Source organism: Triticum urartu, chromosome 7 (genome assembly GCF_003073215.2).
Source record: "Triticum urartu cultivar G1812 chromosome 7, Tu2.1, whole genome shotgun sequence".
Lineage (NCBI taxonomy): Eukaryota > Viridiplantae > Streptophyta > Magnoliopsida > Poales > Poaceae > Triticum > Triticum urartu.
In genome coordinates this window covers 16264519-16278761 of record NC_053028.1, presented here as the reverse complement: position 1 = coordinate 16278761, position 14243 = coordinate 16264519, and the positions used below count along the sequence as shown (strand labels likewise).

The following is a 14243-nucleotide window of genomic DNA, read 5'->3' as shown; positions in this document are numbered from 1 at the left end:
AGTGGCGATGGACGGAGACTTGCGGGGCGATGCGTAGATCCGAGGGGCGGCGGCGGACGGCGGGGCGGAGGCGAACGGCGGCGCGGAGGCGCGCCGGCGACGGGGCGGCGGCTAGGGTTGCGAGAGCAGAGGAGGAGCCTGGGCGTTCATTCTATACGAGCAGAGGAGTCGGCCGGTGGGTCGAGGGAAACGGTTCGACTCCGTATACTTCGCAGTGGCATTAGCATCGTAATTTTGAGCAACTCCCGATTCTGCTTTTTGCGAAGCTGCGCCAGCCCAGCTTCTCGTCTCCGCGATTATTGCACTGCCGAATTCTCGTCTCCGCGGAGCCAGCTTCTCGAAGCGGAGGCGTTCGGTGCGGCTTCTCGGAGCAATTTTCGGAAGCTAGCCTGTGGACTGCTTCCGAACGGGCCCTAACACTCGCAATTTCGTGAAATCACGGACATATTTTTTAACTCATGAACATATTTGAAACCATGAACATTTTTCAAATTAATGAGTATTTTTCAAATTTTCGAACCTTTCCTAAAATAAAGAACACCTTTTGAATTCATGAACATTTTATACTATTTGCAAACATTTTTTTAAACGGTTAACATCTTTTTAACAACTGTCTTGAATCGGCTCACATTTCTAGAAAGGACTAACATTGTTTTGGAAATTGGTGGAACAATTTTTGAAATCATGAACTTTTTTTGATTTAATGACATTTTCTGATTTAATGAACATTTTTTGAAATGCATGATCTCCTTTTTAAATCAACGAACATTTTATGAATGAATAAACTACTTTGTAAGTCACAAACAGTTTTTTATTTTTAGGATATTATTTCATTCATGAACATTTTTTAAGTTGGCCAAAATTTGTTCAATTTAAGTAACATATTTGAATACATGAACTTTAAAAATAATAATGAACATTTCCTGATTTCATGAACATTTGTTTCTAAATTTTGAACATTTTTGAATTAGCAATTTGTCAATTAAACATTTTATGTTTTATTAAATATTTTATTTCAAAATCTTACATTTTAGTTTGGTAACTTTATTGAAGTCCCAAATTAATTAAAGTAGAAAACAATGAAAACAGAAAATAAAATTAGAAATATAGAAAATGAAATTTCAAAAACAGGCCCGTCCAGACATGGCCCGGCCCAAATGGGCCGCAGCTTTTCTTCTCCCAGATTGCACAGCGCAGTATAGTAGGTCCCTACTGGTCTGGCCTAGGCCGGGGATTTCCATGTGTGAAACGTTTATTATTATTTATAGCTGGCATTGCCGGGTAATATTTTACAACTTTGGGGCAATTGCCGGCTAATATTATTTATAGGTGGCAATGTTTCATTTCTCTTTTTAATATTTTTCGAATTTCCAAATATTTATTCAGAATATGAAAAAAATTCTTGTTTTGAAAATATCTTCATAATTTTCAAACAATGTTCATAGTTTCAAAGTTTTGCTCACATATGAAAAAATATTCCGTTTTCAAATTTATGTTCACAGCTCAAAACAAAATCGACAATTCCAATGATTTTGTTCATGTTTTCAAACATTATTTGCAATTTCAAAAAACTGTTCGGAATATGAAAAAATGTTTGTGTTTTCAAAACATATTAGAGTTTCAAATTTTGTTCGGGTTTCTATTTTTTTCAAGTTTATTTTGGAATTTCTGAGTATGTCCGTGTTTCCAAAAATTGTTCAAATTCGTGATTCGTAAAAAATGTTCCAATTTTCAAAATTTGTTCACAAATTCAAAAATGTTCCTGTTCTCAAATTTTTTTCGCAAATGAAAAATGTTCCTGTTCTCAAAATATGTTCACAAATTTAAAATGTTCCTTTTTGAAAATTTGTTGACAAATTCAAAAATTGTTCAGTTGTTTTTCAAAACTTGTTCGTGATTGTGAAAAACTGTTCGGGATTTTTAAAAATGTTCCCGTTTTCCAAGATTGGTTCACAAATTCAAAAAATTATGTGCCTTTTTAATTTCATTTTAACAAATTCAAAAATTGTTCACATTTTCTAAAAACTTGTTCTTCTTTACCAAAATTGGCCGGAATTTTAAAACATGTTCGTGTTTTTCAAAAAGTTTCCATAACTTCAAAATTGCTCCTGTTTTAAATTTTGGTTCTCGTGTGTGTTTTTTCAAAAACGTTTGGAAGTTTTTAAAAAAATATTCAATTTTTTAAAGAAATTTAAAAAAGGAAAACTAATCGGATCTGCCGATGTGGCTAATTCTAAAGAATCTGTGTTGTCTTTTCAAATGAACATGAATCAGCCGCAGTGGCTAGCTACATGTGTCTACTAGAGTGCGATCGTGAGCTTGAATCCGAGCTGATACACTGCGTTTTTCTCTGATTTTATCCGTGCCCAGTCGAGGCAATACCCTGTGCGAAGCCTTGACATTTTCCCGCAGAATGCGGCAGATAAGAGGTCCCACAATTACCCTTTACTATGTCTCAAAATTCTCTAAAAAAATATAGTAATAAAACCTTCACTATGTTCTAGAAAGGAGCAAATACCCTTCACTAAAAAAACCAACTTGTTTCTATAAAACACAGCAGCAAATACCCTTCGAAGAATCAAGAGCTTGCAGACTTCTCTCTCTCTCTCTCTCTCAAAAAAAGTAATACTAGCTTTCAGCATGATTACACCCCTCCCCCTCTCCTCGTAAAAAGAAGTTTACCACATGTTAAAGCGATTTTGATGACTCATGGAATTTTTTACAAAGTCAGTGGAAACAATCAAATTAACTCGGCGTACAAAAGACAACAACTTCAGTATGACAAGCTAAAGCATAGCTCCCATGGCAATCCTTTTTTGTATAAACAATCAAATTATGCATACAAAAGACAACAACTTCAGTTTCACAAGCCAAAGCATAGCTCCCATGGCAATCTCTTTTTATATACCTCGCAAAAAAGAATTTTTTTAATATAGAAAACAATGAAACTTGGCGTACAAAAAACAATTACTTAAGTTTCACAAGCCAAAATCACAGTTCCATAACAATCCTTGACATGTAAAGAGAAATTTATGAGTCATTCAACGCTCTACGGATGCCATTTGTAACACCAATTAACACAATGATACAAAACCAGTTTTTAGGAAACAATAAGATGGAGTGCTAGACGTGCGAATCGGATTTATATTTAACAACTCGTACAAGATAACAAAATCGATTTCACAAAATGACGCAATCCAGATATACGCTTGACATGTAAAGTGATCAGTGATGAGTCATATCGATCATCCAGGCCAGGCTTCATCCGGCATCTAGACGATATCTGTTGAAAAGTACTTTTTGATGATCATGCAAGATTGGACTTGTAGCGCCACCTAACACAAGAGTCTAGGATGATCAGTTTGAAAAGCACGCAACAACTTTAGCAAAGCAAGCTAGGGATGCAATGCAAAAAATGATGCCATGGTAGCTATAAAAGGGCTGCACCATGAAGACCATCCTTCATCACCCTTCACACAAACATAAACATCGAAGCAAGCTTGTAGCCAACCACCATGAAGACCATGTTCATCCTCGCTCTCATTGCCCTCGCGGCGACCAGCGTCGTTGCGCAGCTGGACACTACATGCAGCCAGGGCTATGGGCAATGCCAGCAGCAGCCACAGCAGCAGGTGAACACATGCGCTGCTCTCCTGCAGCAGTGTAGCCCGACACCATATGTCCAGTCACAAATGTGGCACGCAAGCGGTTGCCAGTTGATGCGGCAACAGTGCTGCCAACCGCTGGCCCAGATCTCGGAGCAGGCTCGGTGCCATGCCGTCTGCGGTGTGGCCCAGGTCATCGTGCGGCAGCAGCAAGGGCAAAGTTTCAGTCAGCCTCAGCAGCAGCAAGGGCAAAGTTTTGGCCAGCCTCAACAGCAGGTTCCAATTGAGATAAGGAGGATGGTGCTTCAGACCCTTCCATCGATGTGCAACGTGAACATCCCGCAATATTGCACCACCACCCCATGCAGCACCATCACTCAGACCCCCTACAACATCCCTATGGCCGCTACCTGTGTTGGTGGTGCCTGCTAAGATCTGTGATGCGCTAACTAGACGGATCACCATTTAGTTTAGATGATGGATGAAGGGTGAAAAATAAAATAAAAGTGCCATACATCATCATGTGTGGCCAGTACTGTTGCAACATAGAAATAAGAAACCTTTGTTTCTCAATAAAGCTTTTGTCTGAATAAATTGCATGTTTGCATGATAAATGAGATCACAAAAGTATCTCACATTATTGACCTTGTTGCATGGCAAAGTTACGATCAACCTACGCAACACATTCAGTTTTAGATACTAAGTAGGGTACTTCACAACCTTCTACCGATGTGCAATGTGTACATCCCGGATTACTGCATTTACCACCTCCTGGAGCAGCATCACTCCCCCCCCCCCCCCCCCCCCCCCCCCCCCCCCCCCCACCCCCCCCCCCCCCCCGCCTGCAGCCCTGACTGTGGCACCTACGTGTGCTGGTGGTGGCTGCTAAAATCTGTGTTGTGCTAGCAAGGTCGATCAGTGTTCAGTTGATAGATGAAGCTATGACAAAATACAAGTTCCACGCATCATCGTGTGTGGCCAGTACTATTGCAATTTCGAAATAACAAACATCTGCTCCTGAATAAATCTGTCGTCCAAATAAAATTGCATGTTTTGCGTGATAGGTGAAATCTCAGAAGCATCTGACTGAAATATACCATCAACCTATTGTATGCCTCCCACTAAATCAAATAAATTTAGAACACGAAAGGAGAAATAAAAGAGTAGCACAAGGCACATATGGAGAGAGACCAAATCAAACAGCACATGGCCACAAATATGTATGAGTAATATAAAGAGTTGCCGAATTCGGAACAAGGTTGACATATTCAGTATGTGCTTTCTTGTTCAATCACAGAATTGATGACAACGAAGCTGCTACATAAGAAGTCGATTAATCCCCGTAGAGCCAGTGCATGATGATCACTTCCTGGAGACAATATAGATAAATATTATTGTGCATAATATATGCAAAGTCAAGAAACCATGGAAGTTACAAAACCTAGTAGATATAACTGAATAATATCTAAATGCATAAGATATATTTTCATAATTTCACTCCTAATTATACTTTTTTTGTAGCCACATGATTGTCTTTTTATTTCGTATATACGAATGAATATTGGCACACCCGCATATTTTATTTTACTGTGTTACACCATTAGGAAAACCTTCTACTCTAGGAGTGGTTTATTTTCCGTGAAACAAATGAAATCTATGACACATCTCACTGAATTGAAGAATCATCATACTCTACATGGCTACCAATTAGACCAAAAGTTCACAACATGAAGAGAGGGACGGTACATACGTAAGAAGAGAGACTGGATCAAGGAACATACACATATGAACAAGCTTCATAAAAATATTAATGGATTTGATAACATTGTTGACACACGTAAAGTTATTATCCAACACACACGATAAAACCCAATGCTACATCAGAAGCTGATTAATTGCCGACATGTCATAGCCATTGAGCATTGTGCAGCACAATCACGGGCGGGAGACAACATATATTAATATTCTTGTCCTCTATACATTTGGTGCCAAGTCAAGAAACCGTGGGGGTACCAAAAACTGAACAAGCATACTAGCCACATTTTGTCATCGTTGGTTGGAAGGTTGGATACAAGATAGAAGAATGAAGGATATGTATACTGAATATTCAGAAAAAAAGGATATGTATACTGGAATATAACTCTATTGAGAAGCAACACTTGATACAAGTCCAGCCAAAACTTCATAGGAATGATTTTTCTAGCGAACTACTCCCTATGTATCTAAATATAAGTCTTTTTACAGATTTCAATATGGACTACATACAAAACAAAATGAGTGAATCTATACTCTAAAGTATGTCTATATATATCCTTATGTAGTTCTTATTGATATCTCTAAAATACACTTAATTATATTACCTCTATCCCGAAATATAAGTTGCTGGGGGAGTTCAGTTTACACTCCCCCAACGACTTATATTTAGGAACGGAGGGAGTATTTAGGAATGGAGGGAGTACATGGTCACCTATATCATGATATAATTCTATAGCAAAGGGTTAAGCACCTTGTTCGCAAGATTATTATCAGGGCGGAGCCAAAGGGTTCCATTCTGGTTTTGCGAATTCTATAATATTGCTCCCTCCATCCGGAATTAGTTGACACTCAAGCAGATGTATTAGCACTAAAATACGTTAAGATACAACCGTTTGAGTGCAACTAATTCCGAACGGATGAAGTATCTATCTAGGTATCACTAAAACCTGTCACAACCCCAGGTTTCAACACCTATGTCCATCTATTTAAGTCCATAACATGTCACAAATAACCACAAAAAACACAACACTAGGTCTGCACAACAAACATTAATCCCGGTCTAGTTTATCCTAGTGAACATCATAATTTGGGGATTAGGGATTGATGGGCTGAACAGAGAATAGACACACTGGAACACTGGTATACATCTCTGTAAAATTTCATGACAAAATACATTTTGGTGTGAGATGTAGAAAAAACCATTGTATTTCTAACACATGTGCAATATTCACTATAGAAGTTGGGGTAACACTAATTGAAGAGAAGCTTGTTCAATTTGAGATGGTTTTGACATATTCAGCGTAGGCCTCCAGAAGGACGGCTAAAGCGTGTTGATAATGTAAAAGAGGCCGGGATAGACCAAACTTGACTAGAGAGGAGTCCGAAGAACTGCAATATCAACAAAGAACTAGCCATGAAAAGGGGTGCATGAAAGCTAGCTATCCATGTGTCAGAACCATGATTTGGTTGCGAGATCTTCAACTCAAGCTAGCCCAACTTATTTGTTATTGTTGTTGTTGTTGAAAAGATGCATTATACATCTGTAGGTCCATGTGTCTTTTTTCAGAAAAAAATTTCAAACTTCAAAATATGACTTTCGTTTTTTTTAAAGCTCCATGGAGCTCAAGCTCAAAAAATCCACTCTCCTCATGATACATGCATAAAACACATACCTTTTACAAAAAAAAAAAACAAGTTTAGGTTCACTTGCCAAAGCTACAAAAATGGTACATCAGAGACTTCCCACATGTAAAACTCATTTGATGACTCATGGCATTTTATCTCCTACCAGCTTATACAAGACTACAAAACCAGTTCCAGGAAGCAATTAAACTCGGCGTACAAAAAACAACAAATCCAGTTTCACACGCCGAAGCATAGCTCCATGACAATCCTTGACATGTAAAGGGAAATTTATGAGTCATCAATGCTCTGCTGATGCCGTTTGTATTACCAATTACCAATTAGTAGAACGATACAAAACCAGTTTTCAGAAAACAGTAAGATGGAGTGCGGGACATGCCAATCTGATATATCTAACAATCGAGATATACGCTTGATATGTAAAGTGATCAGTGACGAGTCATATGGATTATCGGGGTCAGGCGCAAGCTGACTGAAATCTACACGATATGTGTTGAAAAGTATATTTGACGACCATCCAAGATTGGACTTGTAGCGCCACCTAACACAAGTGCCAGATGATCAGTTGGAAAAGCACGCAAAAGCTTTAGCATAGGAACCTAGGAATGCAATGCACAACATGATGCCATGGCAGCTATAAATAGGCCTGCACCATGAAGACCCTCCCTCATCACCCTTCACACAAACATAAACACCAAAGCAAGCTTATAGCCAGCCACCATGAAGAGCATGTTCATCCTCGCTCTCCTCGCCTTCACGGCGACAAGCGCTGTTGCGCAGCTGTACACTACCTGTAGCCAGGGCTACGGGCAATGCCAGCAGCAGCCGCAGCCGCAGCCGCAGCCACAGCCGCAGATGAACACATGCGCTGCTTTCCTGCAGCAGTGCAGCCAGACACCATATGTCCAATCACAGATGTGGCAGGCAAGCGGTTGCCAGTTGATGCGGCAACAGTGCTGCCAGCCGCTGGCCCAGATCTCGGAGCAGGCTCGGTGCCAGGCCGTCTGTAGCGTGTCACAGATCATCATGCGGCAGCAGCACAGGCAAAGTTTCGGCCAGCATCAGCAGCAGCAAGGGCAAAGTTTCGGGCAGCCTCAGCAGCAGGTTCCAGTTGAGATAATGAGGATGGTGCTTCAGACCCTTCCGTCGATGTGCAGAGTGAACATCCCACAATATTGCACCACCACCCCGTGCAGCACCATCACCCCCGCCATCTACAGCATCCCCATGACAGCTACCTGTGTTGGTGGTGCCTGCTAAGATCTGTGATGTGCTAGCTAGATCGATCACCGTTTAGTTGATCGACGAAGAGCTATAAAATAAAAGTGTCATACATCATCATGTGTGGCCAGTACTATAGCAACTTGGAAATAACAAACCTCTGTTTCTGAATAAAGCTTTTGTCCGAATAAAGTTGCATGTTTTACATGATAAATGAAATGTCAAAAGCCTCTCACCTTACTGAACCTTCTTACATGGTTGAGTTACGGCCAGCCTCTGCAGCAGGTTCAGTTTGAGATAATGAGCACGGTGCTTCTCACCCTCCTGTCGATGCGCAGCTCATACATCTCGGATTATTGCACCACATCCCCCCTACAGCATGCCTGTGGCCATTACCTGTGCTGGTGGTGGCTGCTAAGATCAGTGTTCAGTTGATCGATGAAGCGGTGACAAAATAAAAGTGCCATACATCATCCTGTGTGGCCAGTACTATAGCAACTTGGAAATAAAAAACATCTGCTCCTGAATAAAGCTGTTGGCCGAATTTGCATGTTCTGTACGGTAGAAGAAATCTTAGCAGAATCTTACTGGAATGAACCATCACTCTATATTGTATGCCTCCCATTATATCAAAAGAAATTCAAAACATGAAAGGAGAAATAATAGAGGCACAAGGAACATATGGAAAGAGACCAGATCAAAGACCACAAACATGTATGAGCAACATAAAGAGTTACCGGATTCGAAACAGCGTTCGCATATTCAGAATGTGCTTTCTTGTCCAGTCACAGAATTAATGTCAACCAAGCAGCTACATAAGAATTCAATTAATCCCCATAGATCCAGTGCAGGACGATCATTTCCTGGAGACAATATAGATAAACATTCTTGTACACAATACATTTGCCAAGTCAAGAAACCATGGGAGTTACACAGAACCTAGTGGCTAACTGAATAATATAAAAGCAGGAATCGACAGGACTGGCATTGTGAAAGACTAAGAAAAGCCTTGCAACTGCAACAAGCAACGATGACCAATCACTGGTCAACCCCGTAAACCAAACTGGGAAGCACCCAGAGGCTATTTAGTGGACTGCAATGGGCAGTGGCTGCGGAACTGAATGACATGCGGTGAGTCGAGCTGGGCACCGGCTGTCCAACCTCTATTGCAGTCCATGGCTCATCAAAATCTTCTGATTTTGTTGGAACATAAATATAGTTACTCTTTCCTCCCCATCTTTCGGGGTTCATGCAAGAAAATGTAGGGTTTCTCCTATCATTAGTAAGGAAGAGAGCCCAATTGTCCAACTTATCCATCTTCACCCACTTAGCTGGTTCAACTGAGAAGTCGAGGCGGAAGACTTGAAAGGTGCCAGGAAAGCCAAACAGTTGGTCCATGCTTACCGATAGATCTACCAAGAGAAGCATGTCACCACAGACCACCAACCATGGCTTAGAATGCAGGCCTATGAGCATGCTCTGTTCCCACATAACTGCTACTTCCTGCATGCCGAGCTCAGGTGCTATGTGTATGGTATGTAGCCTTTGAACAAAGTCCATGGCAAACATCTGGCCTTTGAAGAGCACAATCTGATGGATGAGTTCACCAACATGAGGGTGCTCTGTCCAAGAATTTGTTCCAACCTGCCACTGGAGCATGGAGATCCTCGAGAAAAGGATGAGACTTGAATTGGGCGAATTCAGTGGAGCCGTAAGGATGCCAAGGTAGATCAAAGTGTTGCTCTCAGATTGGAATTTTGGTGGCTTCACCTTAGTGCCAGTGTACACATCGACGAGATGGCAGTGTCTCCTATCAGAGAAGATAAGATAACCATATGAGCAGCCCAGATAGCGCATGGGATGCGGAGTAATTCCAGGCGCTAAACAACGATGAGATAAACTTTTCTTAGCAGGATCAACAAGCTGTGATTTCCGATCAGAGTTGTAACTCTCTTGGCTTACATCTGGTTTGAGGTGGAGAGGTGGGAAGCTGAAGGTATATACAGATGGGAAGGAAGAGGCTGCAGCGTGCCATGAGTGACAGGTGCCATGGAAAGCAAGGAAGTCATGGAATGAGCTAATGAGCGAAATGATTTGGTGGAGCAGGCTGTCTAGAAGGTTTTCCCAGGCATGAGATCCCGATAAGGGTGAGGAAATAGATCCAGAGGCATCACAGATTTTCTTAGACGGCCTTGCTGCACCAGCAACTTCCCTGTCATGGAGAAAATTCAAGGGTCAGAAGAAAGAACTCAAATATAACAGAGATATAGCTAGTAATTTATTAGAAATGTGGTATATATGTGACAGAGGAGGTTGAATTGGATTTCCGGTATATATGCTCTTACTACACACTAAAGCAAAAAAGAATGACTGTTTAGCTGAACAAAATTTATTCCCATTGTGAGATGTATGTATCAATAATTCAATATGAACACCGATGGTTCCTTCGTTGAGGCTACTGGGCAGGGACGTGCTGGTGCTTTAGCAAGGGACCATAATGGAGTGGTCTTGCTTTCTACCTGGAGAAAGAGAAGCCTGTGTTCTGAGGCAGAGGAGGTTGAAGCTGTTCGATGTGGTGGTTGGTTTGTCTCCGTCAGTTATCTGAAGTTTACAGGGCGGCTGGTTGTGGGTGAAACGGACTGCACGGCCTTGTGGGAGGTACTGTCAAAGAATTCAGAGAACAGATCCTGCCAGGACTTCTACTACAGTAAGACAGAGAGACTGACAGAGTTCAGGCTGCGCATATAGGATTGCAAGAGAGAGCGATGGGGCAGCCCACCCACCCGCAAACCATCGTAGAACAAACTATCGCCAAGGAACAGACAAGTAAATTAAGTTCCCCATTCGATTGTAACAACGCATATCAATATGCTAAACTTTAACCAGAACAGGCTACATCAGGATCACCTACAGCATGATATTCTGTACAACAGAGTATATGGTATATAATTGTTGTGTTCAACCACTCTGGGGTGTAATTTCTTGGACGAGTTGCAAACAATTTTACTGTTCAGAGTTCCCAGTTCCCCTATGTACAGTACAGTACAGATCTCGTGGCCAATAACAATTTCACGCAGGATGTCAGGAGTCAGGACAGGCAGCAACGGGGAATACTAGGCTAGATCTGTTCAATAAGCTTCCGATTGAGAAACCTAAGAGACAAGCAAGGTTAGGGTAAGGGCGAGGCGAGCGTGCTCACCTGGAGCTGAGGCTGGCTGGTGCCGGCGGCGGCGAGGTTTCGGCGGCCTGCTGCGGCCGCGCTCTCCGGCGGCGGCGGCGGCTCCCAGCCATGCGCGCACGTACGGTGGCGTCCCCTCAACCGTCGGCTCCGGATCGGCGCCGCCTACTGGTCGTCGGTGAGCGGCGGTGGTCGTCTCTCACTTTTTTTGGGGGTGGAGAGACGTCTGAGAGGAGGTGGACTTTTTCCAGTTTGGGCCAGCGTCTCGGCCTTTAATGCTACCATGGGCCAGCCCAAGCACAGTACAGGCTGAGATAGTAGGGGCACATGTTCGGCCACAGCGAGCACGGGCCGCCCAAAACGGAAGCGGCTGGCTTGCTTCGCTCCCTTGTTTTCGTTGATTTTTTTCAATTTTTGTTTATATTTCAAATAATGAAAAATATAAATACCTTCAAATTAATCTACATATTTTTATAAAAAAACATTAAGTACCATTAAAATTATTTATGTAATGTAAAAAATTGTTTTTGTGTTTAAAAAAATTCATATCATTCATAAAATTGTTCATCACATTAAAATGTTCATGTGTTTCAAAAATATGTTCATCACATTTTAGAAAAATGTTTATATAATGTAAAAAAGTTTCACTTAGTTTTGGAAAAGTGTTTTGTACCATTTGAAAAATATTTTCCTCGCATTTCAGAAAATGTTCGTAACAGATTGAAGTGAGATGAGATAGCGTAGCTGCGTAGGTATGGCTAAGCACACCTCTAATTTTGTGTTTATGATCTTAATCCATAGGGCATGCCCCAATGTCACATCAGGCAACTGCGGAAATTATACTAAACAAGCACCTTATAATCTTCATATTTCCAATCATAATTCGTAGAGTCACCCCAATGCGAGTACCGACATCTTGGAAATTATACTAGATATGCATCACATAATCTCATTGATTCCCAAAAGATTCAATCCTACTTAAAGAAACTCATAGCATGAGCAAAATCCAATTCGTTACAACGAGAATAGAAGGGATACATCACATAGTTCGACTCCATTAACAAGCCCATGAAAACAATCAAGATTGAAAGCTGATCAAAAGAGTGAGATAAAACATATTGCTATTGGTTCAAACGCTCAACCACGAGAGTGGGCCATAAAATCGCATCACATAGGAGTAGCAGGATGATGGAGAGGTTGAAGAGGATCAATTCGACCCTCCGGCAGGGTGCCAGACAAGGGCTGAAGAAGATCGCTTCAGGTCGAGAAGTGTCGACGACAGAAAAACCTTTCAAGCATTTTTTAGTATATGTAGAGAGAGGGGGGCGTGAGGCAGCAGGGAGGAGGTCAAGGGGCTCTACGCGCCCCAGCCCTAGGTTGCATCATGGGTCCATGCGATGGCCTGGTGCCCCCTCCAGGTGAGCTTCTAGCCCAAGGTCTCTTTTGGCTTGAAAGTTCACAGAAGATTTTTATTACAATTTTTTGGTCCTAAAAAATATTACCTATGCAAATTCCAAAAACATGCAGTACTGGGCACTTAATAGGTTAGTCGAATAAAATAATAAAAATGATGCCAATGTTATGCAACAATGATAAAAAAAATAGCATGACACAAGAAACCAATTATAGATACGCTTGAGCCGTATCAACCCCTGCAGGGTTAAAACTTTTCAAATAGCCATGTACGCAGTTATGTGACTACTTGCTGATCTATGCTTGATCATATACACCATTAACGGTTACCTTAAAAACTATCAAGATAAGCCTAAGTATCTTTAATTGCTTCCGCATGGGTTAGTCGAGGAAATATGCATGTTAGTGTATTGATGTGGTGATTAAGCTACATGATGGACTCATGTGTGCTCTCTTACCACCTTGAATTGCATCCGCATGGGCGAGTCGAGGAAGTATGCATGTTGGTGTATTGATTAAGCTATATGAAGGACTCATGTGTGCTCTCTTACCTCTGCTACCAATCTTCTTGTAGTCCTAGGTTAGAGTAGCCAAGGTTAAAGCTAGCGCTTCTGGAAACTAATCCACATACCTTCCCTTGACACTGAAGCATAATGTAGCTAGTTCTAATGCAAGGCTTGCCGAGTACATTAGTACTCATGCTTCCTTTTAATTAACTCATTGCAGAGGAGATCATGGATCTCAAGTGTTGGTTCATACATGGAGATAAAATATCGACAAGTAGCTTGGAGGTCCCAAAGGAAATCTAGTATCTTGGGAGGGTGTTGCTTTATTTTGAAGCCTCTTAGGTTGTTTGTTAAACTTATTCTTTACTAAGACACAATTTGCTTTAGTTGTGTGCTTCTATGTTTGTTGGTTATGTGACTCTAGCCTGTAATAACTTTGTTATGTTTGCTCTTTAGAGCTTTTGGATAGTATATTCTTTGAGTCGTAGAGTTTGTGGTGTGATACATGTTATTTATACACACACATAGCATGATGCTCATATGATTATAAAGGTCACAACTGATAAGAAGACGAAGACAAGCGTGAAGATGGATGTGCACCAGTTAAGTTGAGTTCCTGCATAAGGCCATGCATTTGGTTTGCATGTAGGACGCTAAGATGTGGCAGCATGATTGGCAGTCTTGATGATGTGTTGGTTCCAAGTCGATTAGTCAAAAGTTTGGATTAGGAGGTGAATGTTGAAGTAATCCAAAATGCCTACATGCTAGTAATACTAACTTGTGTTTGATTTTGGTTTAACATGGAAGTGATTGCCATGTAATTAGATTAAGTAAGTAAATTTGAGTCTATTCAAGAGTAGTATAGCCCTATCCTAGTAGTACATGCACATATACATGCATGTTTAGTCTACGCTCGGTTTA

General features: G+C 41.2%; 3 protein-coding genes across 3 annotated transcripts; 2 read left to right on the top strand and 1 right to left on the bottom strand.

The window, feature by feature from the left end:
• The first annotated feature begins 3449 nt into the window (after window positions 1-3449).
• LOC125522762 (avenin-like a5) lies at window positions 3450-4219 on the top strand. The gene has a single exon (XM_048687796.1). It carries the CDS (start codon window positions 3516-3518, stop codon window positions 4035-4037), a length of 522 nt encoding a protein of 173 aa, XP_048543753.1. The 5' UTR covers window positions 3450-3515; the 3' UTR covers window positions 4038-4219.
• A 3440-nt stretch (window positions 4220-7659) lies between these two features.
• Window positions 7660-8439, top strand: LOC125519703 (avenin-like a2). Its single transcript, XM_048684435.1, has one exon. It carries the CDS (start codon window positions 7725-7727, stop codon window positions 8262-8264), a length of 540 nt encoding a protein of 179 aa, XP_048540392.1. The 5' UTR covers window positions 7660-7724; the 3' UTR covers window positions 8265-8439.
• A 519-nt stretch (window positions 8440-8958) lies between these two features.
• LOC125519701 lies at window positions 8959-11634 on the bottom strand. Its single transcript, XM_048684433.1, has 2 exons — window positions 11425-11634; window positions 8959-10437 (listed from the first exon to the last, which is right to left on the bottom strand). The coding sequence occupies exons 1-2, from the start codon at window positions 11514-11516 to the stop codon at window positions 9264-9266; spliced, it is 1266 nt and encodes a 421-aa protein (XP_048540390.1). The 5' UTR covers window positions 11517-11634; the 3' UTR covers window positions 8959-9263.
• Window positions 11635-14243: the final 2609 nt, after the last annotated feature.

What these genes read in the sequence shown, in the direction of transcription:
- LOC125522762 (XM_048687796.1), top strand. Translation starts at nt 3,516, where the DNA reads ATGAAGACCATGTTCATCCTCGCTCTCATTGCCCTCGCGGCGACCAGC.
- LOC125519703 (XM_048684435.1), top strand. Translation starts at nt 7,725, where the DNA reads ATGAAGAGCATGTTCATCCTCGCTCTCCTCGCCTTCACGGCGACAAGC.
- LOC125519701 (XM_048684433.1), bottom strand. Translation starts at nt 11,516, where the DNA reads ATGGCTGGGAGCCGCCGCCGCCGCCGGAGAGCGCGGCCGCAGCAGGCC. An exon ending in CCAGCCAGCCTCAGCTCCAG is followed by an intron (nt 10,438 to 11,424) that starts GTGAGCACGCTC and finishes TCTCCATGACAG; the next exon opens with GGAAGTTGCTGGTGCAGCAA.